Raw genomic sequence first — 21,387 nt, forward strand, 5'->3', positions numbered from 1 at the left:
CATTAGTAGAGAAGCAGTTGGCAGCTGTGTTTACTGCCCTCCTGGCCACTGAGAGTATTAAGACCACATCTCCAGTTATGGTCAAGACCACATACCCTATTGCAAGATGAGTAAAAGATTGGGCAACCAAATTTCGTATTGGTACAGCCGAAACCTCCACCCTGGCCAAGTGGGGTGCCTACCTGCAATGATGCTGTGCTCTTAGCACCAGACTGTTGAGGGAAGAACTGCAGGAAGTCTTGGGTCCAGTCACCTATGTGACCTTAGAGTCAGGTGCAGTTGGGGCTCAGGAGGCAGAACCTGAAGTCAGTCCCTACCAGGAGGGGCGGGTGCCCATCCCCGAGGATGCCTGGTATATTAATGGTTCTAGCAGGGGCCAACCTGCCAAGTGGATGACTATAGCCTTCCATCCGGCCACTGAGACTATTTGGATGGACACAGGTACAGGCCAAAGCAGCCAATGGGCAGAATTAAGAGCTGTTTGGCTAGTTATCCATAATGAACCTTCATCTCTGGTGATTTGCACTGACAGCTGGACTGTCTATTGGGGAATGACCCTTTGGATTGCTACTTGGCACACTAATCAGTGGATGGTAATGCACCATGCACTATGAGGTCAGGCCATGTGGCAGGACTTATGGGAAATAGGACACCAGAAGTAGGTGACAGTATATTATGTCACGGGGCATGCCCCTCTAGCCCATCCTGGGAATGATGAGGGAGACACCTTGGCAAGGGTGCAGTGGTTGGAGACTGCGCCTGCAGGTGATGTGGCGCAATGGCTCCATTGGTGTCTGCTCCATGTGGGACAGAAAACTGTGGGCTACGGTTAAGGTGTGGAACTTGCCTGTGTCCTATGCAGAGGTACTTGTAGCCTGTGAGCAATGTGTAGTACGTTCCAAGGAGCACCCTCGGAGATCACTGGTGTCACCTGGACAGATCCAGAGGGGTCATGTTCCACTGACACGATGGCAGATAGACATCATTGGATCCTTTCCAAAGTCAGTTGGGTACCACTATGCAGTCAGACGTGTAGATACTGCCACCGGGCTGCTTGCTGCTTACCCTGCCCATAACCCAGACCAAAGGGCAGTCATACAGGCTCTGGACCGCCTGAGCGCTGCGTATGGGTAGCCGCTGGTTCTTGAAAGTGACAATGGAATCCATTTCATGGGTTCTATGGTGAGGCAATAGGCTCAAGACCTAGGGGTGGCCTGGAAGAACCATGTTGCCTACCACCCCCAGGCTGCTGGTATCACAGAGTGGTATAATGGACTCTTTTTTTTTTTTTTTTTTTTTTTTTTTTTACAGAGAGAGAGAGAGTCAGAGAGAGGGATAGATAGGGACAGACAGACAGGAACAGAGAGAGATGAGAAGCATCAATCATTAGTTTTTTGTTGTGACACTTTAGTTGTTCATTGATTTCTTTCTCATATGTGCCTTGACCATGGGGCTACAGCAGACCGAGTAACCCCTTGTCCAAGCTGGTGAGCTTTTGCTCAAACCAGATGAGCCCGCACTCAAGCTGGCGGCCTCGGGGTCTCAATCCTGGATCCTCTGCATCCCAGTCCAACGCTCTATCCACTGCACCACCGCCTGATCAGGCAGTATAATGGACTCTTAAAGCAGGGACTGCAACAGGAGGGGGCACTGGCTCCCATACTGGATGGACATGCTGCTTGTGGACGGTATTCCAGATTTTGAATGAGAGACCTCGATGGGGTCCCAGCTCCAGTAGAGGCCCTCCTGCATTGGGCAGCTGCTCCCATCCAATTCCAGATATGCACCAAGGACATTTTACTCAAGCCGGGTTTTGGACAGCAGGGCAATGTGTTTTGCCTGCCCCAATGGCCCTTCTTGAAGGCCAACGGCTTCAATGGACGTGGCCCTGGACTATACTGGCCCCCCACCTACGATGCGTGGCCTTGTTGGCACTGTGGGGTAGGGGGCTAGAGGTGGACCTCCGGTTAACTCCTTGGGCAACCAGCACCTGGCCGCCTAAGGTAGAAATATATTATCCCTTGAGTGCTCAGGGGGACAGCATGATGAAGGGCACCTTTGCCATTTCTTTATGGCCCATAATGAGTCCTCCCATCTTGCTGCACATCGAACCAGCAGACCTTGGTGTGCAAGAAAATAAGGTTTGGAATGCCTTCCCAGAGCAGCCTCTGGTACCTGCTGCTGTGCTGTCTGCAGACAGAACTCCAGCCTGTATTCGGCCAGAGGGGAAATATTTGCCTCTCTGGTGCCGCTGACCACTGTCTCATTTGGCCCACAGCTGTGTTTGTAATTCTGTTGTAGACTGTACTGTTTTGGTTTTTGCAATGTACCTCCCTCCTTGCACAGGGACCATCATGGAAGAATCTGGTGCATAAGTTGTGAGACGAGCAACTGTAAAGGGGTGGAATGTGGTGTAGCTGTGTTAGGCTTGCTCACGGGTTTACCAGCTGCAAGCACTTTGCTTGATTAGTGCATGAGCACGTGGCAGTGGCACATGTGCACAGCCTAGATAAGGCTCTGGGTGCTTCCCCTGGGTGGTGATTCTCCCAGATCGCTCTCCTGCCACTGTGAGGTGTGGTTTTCCTTGCTCCCTCGACCTTACTGCAAATAGCAGATTTTCCTTTGTTTACTAGCTCTTTCACTTTTGTTGTTTATTTGCTCACCTGGCTTTGTGAGCCTCCATTAAACGGTATGGCCTAACACTTTCTGGCTCTGCAGTTTCTCTACCGTCTGCCTGAATCCAATGTGAACCTGCCTGGCCTCGGCCACTGGCATTACACCATGCCAAAGCCTGCAAGGCACTTGAAGGTGCCAGACCATTATTTGCTAGGCTAGTGGATGTAGGAAATTTTGTAAATTTATGTGTATATATAAAATGTATTCAGGAAATAAAGGCTGAAGAGTCCTGCTATAGAACATACAGCTTGTTGTCTGAATGTTTTTGGTACAGTAGTTATTTTATTCATAATATGCTGAAAATCTACAACCCATTATATATATTTTTAATTAGCAACCCATCCTTTCAACAGGTGAATTCAAACACTGAGGTGCATAATTAATTTGTCACTCAAGAAACTTGATCATGCCTGACCAGTTGGTGGCACAGTGGATAGAGTGTCATATTGAGACATAGAGGATCCAGGTTCGAAACCTTGAGGTCACCAGCTCGAGCATGAGGTCGCTGGCTTGAGTGTGGGGTCATAGGCTTGAGCCCAAAGATCTCTGGCTTGAGCAATGGGTCACATTTTGTGCCGTAGCTCAAGGCACATGTGAGAAAGCAGTCAATGAACAACTAAGGTGCTGCAACAAAGAATTGATGCTTCTCATCTCTCTCCCTTCCTGTCTGTTTGTTCCTATCTGTCTTTCCCTCTGTCTCTCTTGCTGTCACTGTTACAAAAAAAAAAAAAATGTTGATCATAGCCCGACCTGTGGTGTGCAGTGGATAAAGTGTAGACCTGGAAAGCTGAGATCACCTCAAAACTCTGGACTTGCCTGGTCAAGACGCATATGAGAAGCAACTGCTATGAGTTGATGCCTCCTCCTCCTCCTTCTCCTCCTCTGCCTCTCTCTCTCTCTCTCCCTCTTTCTCTCCCCCCTCTCCCTCTCTCTAAAAATCAAATAAAAACTTTTTTAAAAAAGAAAGTTGATCATGATTATGGAACATGAACAAAAACATCTGTTGACATTTATCATCTTCATGCATGGAAACATTGATATCATTGACCACACAAAACCCAGAAGACAAATTTGTGGAGACAGTATCCGCATCTACCACAAAGGTATGTATTTAAGAAAACTGTGCCCAGAATGATTTAATGAGGTGCAGCTGCAGAGAGGATATTTATACATTGCTCTGTAGGCAACTTCTGTTTAAATAAAATGTCTTTTCTTCAAAATTCATTTATTTCAGGGTTCCTTGTACACAGCAAAAAGTGAAGTGATGGTGTTTAATAAGTAGCTCTATATGGGGAACACAGCTGTTTTAGGCTTGCTCACTGGTTTACCAGCTGCAAGCACTTGGCACATTTAGTGTGTGAGCATGTGGCAAAAAGCCACATGTGTGGCCCTGGCTGGATAGCTCAATTGGTTGGAGCATCTTCCCAAAGCTCAAAGGTTGCTGGTTCAATCCCCGGCCAGGGCATATGCAGGAAAGGATGGATGTTCCTGTCTCTCACTCACTCTCACCCTTCCTCTTTTTCTAAAATCAATTAAAAAAAGAGCCACATGTGTATGAAAAGCTCTGGGTGCTTTCCCTAGGTGGCAATTCTCCCAGATCACTCTCCCACCACTGCGAAAAGTGGTTTTCCTTTGTTTATTCACTCGCCCATCTCTGTGAGCCTCCAATAAATGGGAATGGCCCTGTGCTTTCTGGCTGTAGTTCCTCGACAATCTGCCTCCATTCAATGCAAACCTGCCTGGCCTCAACCACCAGCATTACACTCTAACAGGAGAACTTCAGCAACACAGTTAAATGATAGATAGCACTTTAATATTAACATTAGATGCTTAAATAGGAAATCAGTTGTATTTGTTAGGGTTCTTCAGAGAAACAAAACAGGGGTGTGTGTGTTTGTATGTGTTTTGTAGAGGTGGGGGGAGGGGGAGAAAGAGAAAGATAGAAATTGATTTATATTCAAGACTCAGTTCACTTGATTATTGCAGTTAAAGTCCAAAGGCAATGTGCTGGCAGAACTCCTTCCTGACCAACTGAGGTCAGACTTCAGGCCTTCAAATGATTGGATGAGGCCCACCCCCACTATGGCAAGTAATTTGCTTTACTCAAAGTCCACTGATTTAAATATTAATCTCATCCGGAAAACACTTTCACAGAAACTTCCAGAATCATTGTAATGCTGGTGGCCAAGGCCGGGCAGGTCCACATTGGATTCAGGCAGACGGTAGAGAAACTACAGAGCCAGAAAGCATTGGACCATGTGCATTTAATAGGGTTATGCAATGGCGGGTGAGCAAACAGGCAGGGCAAACCACTTTTCAGGCAATCGAACAACAAAGTGGCTCCTCAAACTGGTGAGCAGGCAATCTGCAATCCATGCTGAGGGCAAGCACCCATAGCCTTAAGTCAACTAACTATATACACGTGGCGCTGCCATATGCTCACACACGAATCAGGCAAGGTACAAGCAAGCAAGCCTAACAGCTGTTTTCCCAACAGTAATGTTTCATCAAATATCTGGGCACCATGACCCAACCAAGTTGACATAAATTGACCATCACATTAGTTAATTCCAATAGTGGTTTAATTTTTTTTTTTCAATTCAGGGAGTAAAAGTAAAGCTTATAGAAGTTTATTCTGATGAAAGTGAAACAACTCACATTATTGAGAAAGCTACTGTAAATTCAGTTTTAAAATTCAACATTTAGGATAAGTATTCTTGTGATTTTTTTCATAGAAGTACAAATTTTGGTAGAGCACAGCACCAGGGTAAAAACAAGGTTCTTACTAAATGCAGAAACATGTGGAAGAGAAATTTACTCAGAATTGGTGTGGTGCATTAATATACTGCTCACAAAAAGTAGAGGATATTTCAATGCTTAATATTCATTTGGAAATATCCCGTAATTTTTGTGACCAGTGCAATTTCTCTTGTGTAAAATAAGTAAACTATGAAATTTTTTCGAGAAACACAGGCGTGAGAAAGGGGGATTTGGGGTTATACTCATGCTTTCCTTATTTCTTCCTGCACACAGATGTTCCAGTAAGGAACAATGGCATGCCTACCATATTTGACAACCAGAGTAGATCATGTTTAAAGAGAATAATGAGAAAATTAAATAAGAAACTTATTTTGTCTTTGACAAAATATTTTACGTAATAATTAGTAATAACCATTCTTTGTTTTGTCTTCAGTTTTAAAACAATTTCTTTTTAAGTGAGAGAGAGAAAGAGAGACACACAGGGACAGACAGGAAGGGAGACAGATGAGAACATCGACTTGTTTCAGAACTTTAGTTGTTCATTGATTGTTTTCTCATATGTACCTTGACCAGAGGACTCCAGCTGAACCAGTGACCCTTTGCTCAAGCCAGAGACCATGGGCTTCAAGCAGCGACATTTAGGCTCAATCCAGCGACCATGGAACCATGTTTATGATCCCACAGTCAAGGCAGCAACCCCACGCTCAAGTCGGTGACCTCAGAGTTTCAAACCTGGATCTTCAGCGTCCCAGGTCGACACTTTATCCATTGCACCACAATCTTGTCAGGCAAAGTGATTAAAATTTTAAAGAATACATTTTAACTTTAAATATATTTAGTAAATTATTTCATGTATGAACCAGATTTTCACTTACCAAAGTATTATGTCTTTTAGTTTGCACACTTTGCTGTTCTAAACTTTAAACATGAATAAAAGCCCCAAGTTGTCACACAATATGACATGATTGAAATAGTACTCTGTCTTTATACAATTATTGGGCTATTACTGTTTATTTCAAATCTCTTTTAAAATACAGAAATATATAACTTCTCACAAAATTTAGGGGATATTTCAAAATGAATATGAAGAGATAAAATATGCCCTAATTTTTGTGATAAGTATATATGTGGTACTACTGGGGTTGGAGAAAGAAACTTCAAGCCAGAAGCAAGCTGAAAAGGTTCTGAAATGCTGGATACCTAATTTAGTAACAAAAGTGGGTAGCTGAGTCTGTGTGTGTCACAGTCTGGACGTATAACCCGAAGATCTCTGAATTAACTTCCCAGTGGAACGTGTTTCAGAAAAGGGAAATAATTAAAATGTACTGTTATGAACGTCAGAGTCTATATCAAGTAGAAATATATTCCTGCCTGACCTGTGGTGGCGCAGTGGATAAAGCGTGGACCTGGAACACTGAGGCCGCTGGTTCAAAACCCTGGGCTTGACTGCTCAAGGCACATATAGGAGTTGATGCTTCCTGCTCCTCCCCTTTTCTCTCTCTCTCTTACTCTCTTTGCTCTCTAAAATGAATAAATAAATAAATATATTTAAAAAAGAAATGTATTCCTATGTTTGCTAAAAGATATGTCAAACATGTTTATAGCAGCACTATATGTAGTAACCCAAATCTAGAAATTGCTCATATATACATCAACAGAGAAATGGATAAGAAATCTCAGAGGACAGAAGGATAAAGAGTGAAGAATTGTTTAAGGCAAAAATATGGAACACGTAACATTGGTATTACCATTTATTAAAGCAAACATTATGCTAGACACTTCTGCATTCCTTTAAGCCTCACCTGTGACGGAGATACGAACCTTATTTGACATTTGAGGAAACTGAGGTATACGGACGGCTCCTACCGAAGGTCATAACTGTAGTGATGATCTCACAATTTGAACTCAAATCTAAGTTCAAAGCCCACATGTACCTTTTCCATTGTAGTCTGTTGCTTCTCCATGATACATAGGGAAGGTTTAGAAACTAAGGAAGTATGGAGTTCACAGATTCATATATGTAAAAATAATAAGTGCTACTATTTCTGAAGTGCCTATTATGTGGCAAGTACTGTTAGTTGATTTACATAAATTATTATTACAATTCTCATAATGACCCTTGACAGAAAGAATTACTATTCTCTCATTTTCTAGATGAAGAGGCCGAGGCTCAGAGAAATTCAATGACTTTCTCAGTTTCACAAGTCTACCATCCCATATCCCTCAGTGGCTTTAATGGAGGCCACCAACTATGTGCTCCACTGTGGTGGATGTTGGAGCTATACAGTGTACATTAGGAATGGAACAACTGTTATTTGTTTACCTGACCAATTTGATCTTAGGGATCCTTACAGTTCCACATAGGGAATTATGGAGGCAAAAATAAACATCAGTAGCCTGGCCAGGGGTGGCATAGTGGATTGAGCATCAACCTGGAATGCTGAGGTTCTCAGTTCGAAACCCCAAGGTTATCAGCATGAGTGCAGGCTCACCAGCTTGAGCACGGGGTCGTTGGCTTAAGCAAGGGGTTACTTGCTTGGCTGGAGCCCTCCAGTCAAGGCACATACAAGAAGCAATCAAAGAACGACTAAAGTGAAGCAATGAGTTGATGCTTCTCACTCACGTCCCCCTCTCTCCCTTCTCTCATTCTCTCCAAAAAAGAGAAAATAGTAATAGTGATAGTTCCCATTTATTGATTGTCCTATGTGCTGTACCATATAAATTGTTTTAAAAGGTGCTGTACAATATAAATTTTAATTTTTTTGTGTGACAGAGAGAGAGAGAGACAGATAGGGACAGACAGACAAGAAGGGAGAGAGATGAGAAGCATCAAGTCTTCATTGCGGAACCTTAGTTGTTCATTGATTGCTTTCTCATATGTGCCTTGACCCGGGGTGGGGGGTGGCTACAGCAGAGTGAGTGACCCCTTGCTAAATAAAGCCAGTGACCTTGGGCTTTAAACCAGCACCCTTTGGGCTCAAGCTAGCGACCATGGGGTGACGTCTACGATCCCATGCTGAAGCCAGCAACCCCGTGTTCAAGCTGGATGGGCCCACACTCAAGCCCAGGACTTTGGGGTTTCGAATCCAGGTCCGTGTCCTAGTTCAACGCTCTATCGACTGCACCACCGCCTGGTCAGACTACAAAATAAAATTTAAACAATGCACCAAAAATAGAGTTACTTTTGCTAAGCCATAACACTTAACAAAAACTTAATAACATGATTTAAGTTTTAGCCTCTCTCAGTCTAGAAGTTCCTTGTCACTAGGGAGGTAAATTGCCTGATTATACCCCCTGCCTTCCCTTAAATGTTGGTGACCTTGCCTGAAATTATCCATTCCTAATTTATTAGTTCTTTCTGCCTATAAAGACCTTCCATTCTATACAACTCACTGGAGTGCCCTTCTAGTTGCCAGTTAGATGCTGCGTGATTCATGAATCAGTTAATAAAGCCAACTAGATATTCAAATTTGCTCAGTTGAGTATTGTTCTTAAACGATATATATATACATATACACACATATGTGTATATTTGCACACACGTATATCATGTCCTTGACTCCTCACAATGATTCTATTAATATCCTCATTTTACTGAGAGAAAATACAGGCTTAGAGTCTAATTTGCCCAAGGTCACAAAGCAGTGAAGTGTTCTCCTTCAATTTGCACCCTGATCTGGTTGACTCTAGGTCTCAATTTTGTTTTTTTGTTATTTTTTATTTTTTTTATTTTTTCATTTTTCCGAAGCTGGAAACGGGGAGGCAGTCAGACAGACTCCCGCATGCGCCCGACCGGGATCCACCCGGCATGCCCACCAGGGGGCGTCGCTCTGCTGCATTCAGAGCCATTCTAGTGTCTGAGGCAGAGGCCACAGAGCCATCCCCAGCGCCCAGGCCATCTTTGCTCCAATGTAGCCTCGGCTGCAGGAGGGGAAGAGAGAGACAGAGAGAAAGGAGAGGGGGAGGGGTGGAGAAGCAAATGGGCGCTCCTCCTGTGTGCCCTGGCCGGGAATCGGACCCGGGACTCCTGCACGCCAGGCCGAGGCTCTACCGCTGAGCCAACTCGGCCATGGCCCCAGGTCTCAATTTTGACAACCTGTTAAAGAGTTTTGCGAAAATTGGGCCACAAGTCAGAAAAATGGAATTTGCAACGCAGTACCAGGTGTTGAGAAGGGAACGCCGGGCAAGTGGAAGCACATAGTGACTACAGCCTGAAGAGTTGGTGCCCTTCATGGCCACTAGGAAGAAACGCGGGTGGCGGTAGGGTTGGAAATATGAGAGCCATCTAAATGGGAGACTTGAGGGAGAGAGGGAGAGAGCTACGTGGTAGACACGTGCACTTCTTCCACAAGAACATTCATTCCCACGAGCACATCGTGAAGCAAGAAACCGACAGGCGGAGCGCAGAGGAGCACGGGGCGGGCTGTGGGCGGAGCCTCAGGGGCGGGGCTTGTAGCTCAGCTTTCCGCTGTGGCGACGGCCGCAGAAAAGAGCGCCGGCCAACCTTTCCGCTTTCCCGCGCGGCGCCGCCTCCTGCCGTGTCTCCGCCCCCTCTTGGGCCCTGCACCGGTTCTTCCTTTCCAAGCTGCTCTCTGCCGGCGCGCCTGCCGGCTCCGTTATGGCGACTCGCAGCCCCAGCGTCGTGGTGAGCAGCTTGGCCCAGTCCGGGAGGCGCGGGGCCGCAGTGCGGGCTCGGGCGGGGGCGGTCCAGGGCAGTCCGGGGGCGAGCGCGGCCGCGGCTCCCGGGGCTCAGCTCTCCGTCACCCCGGGGCGGCAGGGGCCGGGGTGGGGAAGCGGATGCGTCTCTCCCCGGGAGAGCCGGGGGAGTGCGTGGGAAGAGCGGGGAAATGGCGTAGCGGCGCCTGTGGGCGCGCGGGGGAAGGGGCCGTGTGCCGGTTAGGAATGGTCGGGGTGACTGCGGGCCCTGCTCCGTCTGCGGGGTGGAGGTGAGCACGGAAACGGCCACATGGGAGGGCACGTGCGGGCTGCTGTTTGATCTGGTTCTGCAACTGTTACAAGAAACATCTGTGCCTCGCTGGTTCTGCACCGCAGCCTAGGGAGCGGTAACCATGACTACGTTTTTAAACACGAAGGAGACGGGGAAACGCTCTTAGGTGATTTTGCGGGCACAGAGGAGCAGACCTAGATCTCGTCTATGTTTGTAACGGTATCCCATGCTCTTTGATGTTGCAGGCGACAAAAACGGCCAATCTGGTCCTTATCTTCAAGGTCATTCATGCCGTAAACAGTCTCACATTGTCTCTAATCTCATTGGTTCTTTTTCTTATTTCTAGAAGAAGCCAAGCTGCTCCTCCTCCCCCACTCCCCCTCCTGATCATGCTTGCTAAATAGTCAATTCTCCCAACATTGAAGTGCATCATCATTATCAGATTTGTTTTTTAAGCAGTTTCCTGGTTACCTGTTGATTACCTTCCACTAAAACAAACTTTTTAAGGCCCGGGATCACCATTGTAACCCCAGCTTATAATGTAGTGCCTGGCATGTAAGAAATTCTCAGTAATGGTTTGTTGAATGAATAAATTAAACAGTTAAGTCTTTGAGCTTTAAAAAAGAAAGGAGAGCCCTGGCCGGTTGGCTCAGCGGTAGAGCGTCGGCCTAGCGTGCAGAGGACCCTGGTTCGATTCCCGGCCAGGGCACACAGGAGAAGCACCCATTTGCTTCTCCACCCCTCCGCCGTGCTTTCCTCTCTGTCTCTCTCTTCCCCTCCTGCAGCCAAGGCTCCATTGGAGCAAAGATGGCCCGGGTGCTGGGGATGGCTCCTTGGCCTCTGCCCCAGGCGCTGGAGTGGCTCTGGTCGCAATATGGCGACGCCCAGGATGGGCAGAGCATCGCCCCCTGGTGGGCAGAGCGTCACCCCTGGTGGGCGTGCCGGGTGGATCCGGTCGGGCGCATGCGGGAGTCTGTCTGACTGTCTCTCCCTGTTTCCAGCTTCAGAAAAATGAAAAAAAAAAAAAAAAAAAAAAAAAAGAAAGTTCTAAGATTTTTTTATTTTTAGGGCGGTATGGGGGGGGGGGCAGGAAGCATCAACTCCCATATGTGCCCTGACCAGGCAAGCCCAGGGTTTTGAACTGGTGATCTCAGCGTTCCAGGTTGAGGCTTTAATCACTGCACCACCACAGGTCAGGCCGGCAGTCTATTTCTTATTAGGCTTTGTGACTTAAGGTGAAGAGCAGAGTTCTTAATGGAATCTGACCTGGAATTCTGTTGTGACCTTGAGCAACTTACTTCATTTTGGGGGGGCCTTAAGTGTAACTGAGGAGGGAAAATAATTTTCCTTTTACCCCCTCTTAAGTTCTTCTGGCCAGACTACTAAGTTAATGTGAGGCAGATTGATAGGAGAAAGGAACCAAATTTATTATGTTATGTCCATACAGGGGTTCCATGATAGTTGAGGCTTATTTGTAATCTTGAGCCAAGAAAAAGGGGGGGCTATGGTTTGGGACTTAACAGTAACAAGGCAAATTCCTGGGAGATGGAAAAGTAAATGTTTGGTGAATAAATGTTTGCTTAGCCATTGTTAACAATGGGACGCGGAAGCACTGATCAGTGGAGCCTTGCTAGATTTCTCTCTGTCCATCATACTTAGTCATGTTAAACTATAGTTATCTATGAAGATAGCTCCCCTCTATCTAAATTTTTTTAGGCACTTTGGGGAAAAGTCAAAGGTTTTCACTGAATCTCTTGTTTCCTGAAAATAAGCAGTTTAAAATAATATCCCAAAATTTATATTTTGGGGTAGGCTAATTGTTTCACCTCAATACCCTTAGGTATAACTGAAGTCTTAATTACCTCATGGTGTTATTGAAAGGATTATCTGAATCAGTAACCTTTGCATCATCCCTGACTGGGAACAGTAATAATAGTTACCATTGCATTTACCTATGTAGGCCTGTTTAGTCCTCAAAACAACCCAGTAAAAATAGTACAATTATTACTATTTTACAGAGGAGGAACCTTTGAAGCCTCAGAGAGATGGAGTAATTTAACCTGAACATAGCATACCCACATTACACAGTTATTAAGAGGAGCTCAGATTCCAACCTAGGTGTCTCTTAAGAGCCCATGCACTTAAATGTTATGCTAGTAGTGGGTACTCAAAAAATGATTGGGACTGTTTTTATTCAGTGGCTGAGGAAGGTACATACTTTTAGCTTTGGAACAAATTGCCTGCTGCAGCACAGGGTGAATTATTATGGCTAGAATTAGCTACTATTAATTTTGTTTGTGCTTTGGGTTTGCAAATTCCTGTTCCTTTTTAAAATTTCCTTCCCAAAAATTGTCTGCATGTTAGCAGTAACTAATACTTAAATAGTGCTGAGCATGTGCTGGTTACTGTTTTAAGCCCTTTATATATATTAACTAGTTGGATAGTTAGAAAATAATTTAAGTGGCTCAGAGAGATTGAGTAACTTGCCCAAGATCACCCAGCAACACCAGATTTATTTGATTTAATCTAAATCATCTGGCTCTAGACTGCTATTTGTGTGTGTGTGTGTGTGTGTGTGAGAGAGAGAGAGAGAGAGAGAGAGAGAGAGAGAATGAGAATTGATGAGAAGCATCAATTCTTTGTTGCGGCACCTTAGTTATTCATTGATTGCTTTCTCACATGTGCCTTGACAGGAGGCTACAGCAGATCTGAGTGACCCCTTGCTCAAGCCAGCAGCCTGGGTTCAAAGCCTTGCTCAAACCAGATGAGCCTGTGCTCAAGCTGGCAACCTCGGGGTTTCAAACCTGGGTCTTCCACATCCCAGTGAGATGCTCTATCCACTGTGCCACCACCTGGTTAGGCTCTAGACTCTGCTCTTAATATCCCTACTTTTAAGTTAGTAGTGACAATTGTGGATAATTATTTAGTACTTACTATATCGTAGGCATTGAGGTAGATATTTTACAGATGATTCTGAGTATAATCGACCCCATAATTATATAATAGGTACCTTATAAAATAAATAAACGCTAGTATGACCTTGTAAGCACAAATTGGTCAAGTAACTTGCCCAACGTCACCTAGATGAAATTGCCCCCCAGCTATGACCAATATAACCCATGCTGCTTGTAACTATCATTAAACTTCCAGGGTAAATTTGGACAGGAACTAAAAAGAAGCTTCTGGATTTTTGCAATTTAATGTGAAACATCAAATACATATGTGGATATTGTCTAAATTTCAGGATGGTAGTTCTAGAAATAAAATCCTGTACTCACTATATTTATTGTTTTGTTTTTTTTAAATTTGATTTAGACAATTTTAATGGGTGACACTGATCAATTAGAGTACATAGATTGAGAGAAAATATCTCCAGATCATTTTGACTTTTGATTATGTTGTATACCCATCACCCAAAGTCAAATCATCCTCCGTCACCCTTCATTTGGTTTTCTTTGTGCCCCTCCCCCTCCCTGTGGTAACCACTACACCCTTGTCCATGTCCCTGAATCTCAGTTTTGTGTCCCACCTATGTATGGAATCATACAGTTCTTAGTTTTTTCTGATTTACTTATTTCACTCAGTATAATGTTATCAAGGTCCATCCATGTTGTTGTAAATGATCCGATGTCATCATTTCTTATGGCTGAGTAGTATTCCATAGTGTATATGTACCACATCTTCTTTATCCAGTCATCTATTGAAGGGCTTTTTGTTTTTTTTTCCCATGTCTTGGCCACTGTGAACAATGCTGCAATGAACATGGCAGTGCATGTGTCATTATGTACCAGTGTTTTTGAGTTTTGGGGTGTATTCCCAGTACAGGGATTGCTGGGTCATATGGTAGCTCTATTCTTAATTTTTTTGAGGAACAACAATACTTTCTTTCGTAGTGGTTGTACTATACATTCCCACCAACAGTGAGTGAGGGTTTCTTTTTCTCCACAGCCTCTCCAACATTTGCTATTACCTGTCTTGTTGATAATAGCTAATCTAACAGGTGTGAGGTGGTATCTCATTGTAGTTTTGATTTGAATTTCACCAATAGCTAATGAAGATGAGCATCTTTTCATATATCTGTTGGCCATTTGTATTTCTTCCTGGGAGAAGTGTCTGTTCATGTCCTCTTCCCATTTTCTTACTGGATTGTTTGTTTGTTTGTTGTAGAGTTTTATGAGTTCTTTGTATATTTTGGATATTAAGCCCTTATCTGAGCTGTTGTTTGAAAATGTCATCTCCCATTTAGTTGGCTGTCTGTTCTGTTGTCTGTTGTCAGTTTCCTCTTGCTTTGCAAAGCTTCTTAGTCTGATGTGGTCCCATTCATTTATCTTTGTCTTCACTTCCCTTGCCTTTGGAGTCAAATTCATAAAGTGCTCTTTATAACCAAGGTCCATGAGTTTAGTACCTATGTTTTCTTCTATGTACTTTATTGTTTCAGGTCTTATGTTTAGGTCTTTGATCCATTTTGAATTAATTTTAGTACAAGGGGACAAACTGTAGTTGACTTTCATTCTTTTGCATGTGGCTTTCCAGTTCTCCCAGCACCATTTATTGAAGAGGCTTTCTTTTCTCCATTGTGTATTATTGGCCCCTTTATCAAAGATGATTTGACCATATATATGTGGTTTTATCTCTGGGCTCTCTATTCTGTTCCATTGGTCTGTGTGTCTATTTTTCTGCCAGTACCATGCTGTTTTCATTTCATGGCTCTGTAGTATAGTTTGAAGTCAGGTATTGTAAAGCCCCCAGCTTCGTTCATTTTTGTTAGGATTACTTTGGCTATTCGGGGTTTTTTATAGTTCCATATAAACCTGATGATTTTTTTGTTCCATTTCTTTGAAAAATGACATTGGGATACTGATGGAAATTGCATTAAATTTGTATATTGCTTTGGGTAATTTGGTCATTTTGACTATATTTATTCTTCTTATCCAAGAACAAGGAATATTTTTCCATTTCATTGTATCTTTTTCGATTTCCCTTAACAATGCTTTGTAGTTTTCATTATATAGGTCCTTTACATTCTTTGTTATGTTTACTCCTAGGTATTTTATTTTTTTGTTGCAACTGTAAAAGGGATTATTTTTTTTTAGTTCGTTTTCTGATGTTTCATTGTTGGCATATAGGAAGGCTATGGACTTTTGTATGTTAATTTTGTATCCTGCGACCTTACTGTATTGGTTTATTGTTTCTAATAGTCTTTTTGTGGAGTCTTCGGGGTTTTTGATGTACAGGATCATATCATCTGCAAAAAGTGAAACCTTTACTTCTTCTTTCCCAATATGAATGCCTTTCATTTCTTTCTCTTGTCTGATTGCTCTGGCCAGAGCTTCCAGCACTATGTTGAATAAGAGTGGAGAGAGTGGATAACCTTATCTTGTTCCTGATTTTAGAGGAAAAGCCCTCAATTTTTTGACATTTAATATGATGTTAGCGGATGGTTTTTCATAAGTGGCCTTTATTATGTTGAGATATTTTCCTTCTATACCCATTTTGTTGAGTGTTTTAAACATAAAATTGTGTTGTATTTTATCAAATGCCTTTTCTGCATCTATTGATAAGATCATGTGGTTTTTGTTCTTTGTTTTGTTGATACGGTGTATTATGTTAACCGTTTTACGTATGTTGAACCATCCTTGTGATTCTGGGATGAATCCCACTTGATCATGATGAATTATTTTTTTTAATGTGTTGTTTTCGATTTGCTAGTACTGTATTTTGTTTAGGATTCTAGAATCTGTATTCATAAGAGATATTGGTCTGTAGTTTTCTTTTTTTGTGTTGTCCTTGCCAGGTTTTGGTAAGAAGGTTCCATTGACCTCATAAAATGTGTTTGGAAGTATTGTTTCTTCACTTTTTTGGAAGACTTTGAGTAGAATAGGAACCAAGTCTTCTTTGAATGTTTGATAGAATTCACATGTGGCCCTGGACTTTTATTTTTAGGAGGATTTTGATAGATGTTTCTATTTCCTCCCTGCTTATGGGTCTGTTTAAGCTATCTACTTCTTCATGACTCAGTCGAGGAAGATTGTATTATTCTAGGAATTTATCCATTTCTTCTAGATTGTTGAATTTGGTGGTATATAGTTTTTCATAGTATTCTACAATAATTCTTTGTATATCTATGATATCTGTGGTGATTTCTCCTCTTTCATTTTAGATTTTGTTTATAAGTCCTTCCTCTTTTTTCCTTAGAGAGTCTTTCCAAGGGTTTGTCAATTTTGTTCATCTTTTCAAAGAACCAGCTCCATGTTTTTATTGATTTTTTTCTATAGTTTTTCTGTTCTCTATTTCATTTATTTCTGCTCTAATTTTTACTATTTCCTTTCTTCTGCTGGTTTTGGATTGCCTTTGTTTTTCTTTTTCTAGTTCCTAAAGATGTAAAATTAAGTTGTTTACTTGGGCTCTCTCTTCTTTGTTCATATAGGCCTGCAGTGATATGAACTTCCCTCTCATGACTGCTTTTGCTGCATCCCAGAGATTCTGATATGTTGCATTGTCATTTTCGTTTGTATGTATCTTTTGATCTCTGCTTTTATTTCTTCTTTGACCCACTCATTTTTTGGAAGTATGTTGTTTAATTTCCACATTTTTGTGGGTTTGTTTACTTCTTTTTTGCAGTTGAATTCTAGTTTCAAAGCTTTATGGTCGGAGAATATGCCTACTATAATTTCAGTCTTTCTGAATTTGTTGATGTTAGTTTTGTGGCCCAACATATGGTCAGTTCTTGAGAATGTTCCATGTACACTGGAGAAAAATGTATACTCTGGTGTTTTGGGATGAAATATCCTGTAGATGTCCATCATATCCAATTGTTCTAGTGTTTCATTTAAAGCCCAGATTTCTTTATTGATTTTCTGTTTGAATGAACGATCTAAAGCCATCAGTGGTGTGTTGAGGTCTACAAGTATGATTGATTGTGTTTTTGTCGTTTTTTATTTTTAGATCAGTTAGTAGATGTCTTAAATACTTTGGTGCTCCTTGGTTTGGTGCATATATATTAAGAAGTGTTATGTTTTCTTGATTCAGTGTTCCCTTTATCATTATGAAATGACCATCTTTGTCTCTGATTATCCTTTTTGTCTTGTGTGCAGCGTTTTTAGATACTAAGGTGGCTACACCTGCCTTTCTTTGGATGTTATTTGCTTGGAGAATCGTTTACCAGCCGTTCACTTTGAATTTGTTTTTATCCTTGTAGCTTAGATGTGTTTCTTGTAGGCAGCATACAGTTGTATTTTCTTTTTTGATCCATTCTGCTACTCTGTGTCCTTTTAATGGCGAGTTCAATCCATTTATATTTAGTGTAATTATTGACACTTGAGGGTTTACTATTGCCATTTAATATATTGCTTTCTGATTGCTTTGTATCTTGTTTTGTTCTTCTCTTTTGTTTTTCTGTCATTTGTTTTTGTTTGGTTGTATCTCATAGTTCTTTACTCTATTTCTTCTTCTTTTTTTTTTTTTTTTTGTATTTTTCTGAAGCTGGAAACCGGAAGGCAGTCAGACAGACTCCCGCATGCACCTGACCAGGATCCACCCAGCACGCCCACCGGGGGGCAATGCTCTGCCAATCTGGGGCGTCGCTCTGTCACAACCAGAGCCACTCTAGCGCCTGGGGCAGAGGCCAAGGAGCCATCCCCAGTGCCCAGGCCATCTTTTGCTCCAATGGAGCATTGGCTGCAGGAGGGGAAGAGAGAGACAGAGGGGAAGGAGAGGGGGAGGGGTGGAGAAGCAGATGGGTGCTTCTCCTGTGTGCCCTGGCTGGGAATCGAACCCGGGACGTTTCTGTGGTGGTTTTTTCATGGGTGGTTACCATTGAGTAATAGAAAGGATATATATTATATTCATTGGAGTACATTAATTATCTCATGAGTGCTTCTGCACTCAGTCCTCCTTTGCTACTGTTATTCTTTGTCCTCTCCCCTGTTTTGTTTTTGTTGTCACAGATAAATCTTATTTTTATTGTGATCTTGTTGGAGCTTTTATTTGTAATTTTGTTTTGTTCTTTGTATCTGGTCGGATAATCCCCTTTAGTGTTTCCTGAAGTGGGAGTTTTCTGGTGATAAATTCCCTCATCTTTTCTATATCTGTGATTGTTTTTATTTCTCCCTTCGTATTTGAAGGATAGGTATGATGGATATAGGTATTCTTGGCTGGAAGTTCCTCTCTTTCAGTATTTTAAATATTGGGATCCACTCTCTTCTGGCTTGTAGAGTTTCTGCTGAGAATTCTGATAGCCTAATAGGGCTTCCTTTATATGTTGTATTCTTCTTTTCCCTGGCTGCCTTGAGGATTTTTTCTTTGTCATTGGTTTGTGATAATTTCATTACAATATATCTTCAAGTAGGTCTGTTTGGGTTAAGGTAACTCAGTGTTATGTTTGCTTCTTGGTTTTAAGGCTCTAATTCTTTCCACAGGCTTGGGAAATTCTTGTCTATTTTTTATTTGAATATGTTCTCCATTCCATTTTCTCTCTTCTCCTTCTGATATACCCATTATTCTTATGTTGCTCTTTCCGATGGAGTTCGTCAATTCCTGTAGGACTTTCTCATTTTTTTAAAATTAGTGTGTCTCTCTCCTCTTCTCTCTGTAGTGTCCCTAGTTGCCTGTCTTCTATGTCACTAATTCTTTCTTCTATCTAACCTGTTCTATTAGCTAAGCTTGTTACCTCGTTTTTCAGCTCATGTATTTTTTCATCTGTTTGATTCCATTTTATAGTTTCAATTTCCTGAGTGATATATTCTTTTTGTTCATTGAATTGTTTTTTGATCTCTCTAAATTACCTTTCCATGCTTTCTTGTATTTCCCTGAGTGTTGTTAGGACTTAAGTTTTTAATTCTCTGTCATTTAACTCCAAGGTTTCCAAGTAATTGAAATTTTTTTGTTGTTGAGAGTTTTCATCATGTATCTGAGGTCAGCTCTGTCTTTTATATTAATGATATTTGATTTCTTTTTTCTTAATGGCTCTGAAGAGTAGTATTGTTAATAACACTAATAAGAGATAATTAAAATAAAATAAAAATTAAAAAAATACAGTGAAAAAGTGGAAATTCTATTATGATAAGTGGAACAAAAACTACAGAGAATGGGGAGCTGGAACTGAGGGAAAATGACAGAGATAAAAAATGATGTAAAAAACACACAAAATGCCACAAAGAAAAAATATGAATTCAGAATAAAATAATGTGTTGATAAATGGCGATCAAATGAAAGAAAAAGAAAGAAAAGAGAATAGAAAAAAAAAGTTAAGGTTTTTGAAATGCAACCCTCATTAAAAAAATAAGAATGAAAAATGTAACACCTATGGATAATGAAGTACAAAAGGAAAGGAAATAATAAAACAAAGAAAATAAAATGACCAAAGTGGAAAAAACAGAAGAAAAGTAGAAGTTATAAAAAATGTAATTTTTTCCTGGTTTTGAGAGGTAGCTTCTTTTTTTTTCTGCAGATGGTGTTTTTGCCCCAGTGGGGCTCTTGAGCAGAGATTTTTCTGGTTTGTCACTATGACAATGAAATAGGCTGGGCCTCAGTCCCATTGTTAGGTGGGGCTTGTTAGGGTTTGCAGGCTCCAACAGTGCGAGACTCAGTTAGTTTTCCTGGTGCCTCTCCCCACGTCTCTCCCTCCTGAGCTACAGCCCGGGGACCCAGCTGTGAAGTTGCCTCTGCCACTGCTTGCAGAGCAAGAGGCTCTAAGAGCAGCCATGTTCTTCCTCCAGCACCACTCAAAGCAGTTCTGGGTAAGGCTGTGTCAACCAGAGCTGCCAGTGGGAGCAGGCAGGGCAGGGAGCCTATTGCTGATCAGGCACCTTTCTAAGGGCCCACGGGCATGTCTAGTATGCCTCAGCCCTCCATGGGTCTAATCTCCACAGGCTTTTCTCCCTTGTGCCCTGTTTGGTTGTCTGTAGCAAGCTACGTGTGTGCCCAGCCCCTACGACTTCCGCAGTGCACTCAGAAATCTGCTCCAACCCACTTAAGTGCACAGTGCCTGTGATCTCAGACAGTGACGGAAATGCAGGAATGTGCTTTGTGACCTGTATTGGCTCGCGGAGGCACCCTGCCCCGACAGGTCCTTGCCTAGGGATCTGGCCTTTGTACACTTCCTGTGCTGTTGGTTGGGGGGCCAGGACCACAAACTCTGGCTACAGCCCATGCAGAAGTCCACCGCTGACAGTCTCGGGCCTAGCCCCTCCGTCTGCAAACTTGTGCACCCACACTAGAGGCGCCAGGTGGAATCACACCACCCACAATCGCAGACCGGGAGTGCACAAGGCCCAAAGCGGCTCTGGCATCACCTCCGGGGGCAACCTGCTCTGGCAACCTCCATCTGAGCCTGCCACCCACGCAACTCCCGTGTCCATGATCTCAGGCTGAGCCAGCACACCCTCCCCTCTGCCCAGCTTGTTCATGCACCCTAGCCCAGCTTCTTCCTTCAGCCCAGATCCTCCGTTTCTCTTGGTTCCTCAGATCAGTGTGGAAAGTGGATACTCCGTTCTTTGTCTTATTTCCTTCAGAGTGGATTATATATTAAGCCACTGTTTTACCCAAACATGCCTTTGTCTGATGCGTGTATATTTCAGGTGCTCCTGAGATTGTTTTTCTGTCTCTAGTTGTTGAATTTGTTGAAGTTTCAGGGAGAGGTATCAGGAGCACCCCTTACGGTGCCATTTCTCTGGTATCACTCACTAACTACATTAAAATCTTACCCTGCCAATAATTTTCACAGAATTGGTAAAAATAATGTATTTTCGGGTCCAAAACCCTATTATTTTTATCAACTGGGTTTAGACTGATAATAGTCAGTGTAGACCAAAAATTTTCTTCGTGACCACCAAGAAATGGAGCAGATTACTTTGAGGTTTCAGTCTACAAATTGAGTAAAGTGACACACACTATAGATCCCTATTAATTGTTTCCCAGTGTTTGTGTCTGAGAATTGCAGAAAGTCCATAATAAGGAGGTGGAGAAAAAGACAAAAGGGCTAACCACATCAGCAGAGAAGATGG

At 42.6% G+C, this 21,387-nt stretch overlaps 1 protein-coding gene across 3 annotated transcripts in view; it reads left to right on the plus strand.

Moving 5' to 3' along the window:
• The first annotated feature begins 9,900 nt into the window (after nt 1-9,900).
• The window catches only part of HPRT1 (hypoxanthine phosphoribosyltransferase 1), a 141,056-nt gene continuing 129,569 nt past the window's right edge, over nt 9,901-21,387 (plus strand). For 2 of the 3 annotated variants that reach the window (XM_066357111.1, XM_066357110.1), the window contains exon 1: nt 9,901-10,081. In XM_066357111.1, coding sequence (XP_066213208.1) covers nt 10,055-10,081 — 27 coding nt within the window. In that variant the 5' untranslated portion in view covers nt 9,901-10,054. The remainder of the gene's footprint in view (nt 10,082-21,387) is intronic. The other variant, XM_066357109.1, reaches the window with a different exon arrangement.

The sequence above is a fragment of the Saccopteryx leptura genome, chromosome X (assembly GCF_036850995.1).
Source record: "Saccopteryx leptura isolate mSacLep1 chromosome X, mSacLep1_pri_phased_curated, whole genome shotgun sequence".
Lineage (NCBI taxonomy): Eukaryota > Metazoa > Chordata > Mammalia > Chiroptera > Emballonuridae > Saccopteryx > Saccopteryx leptura.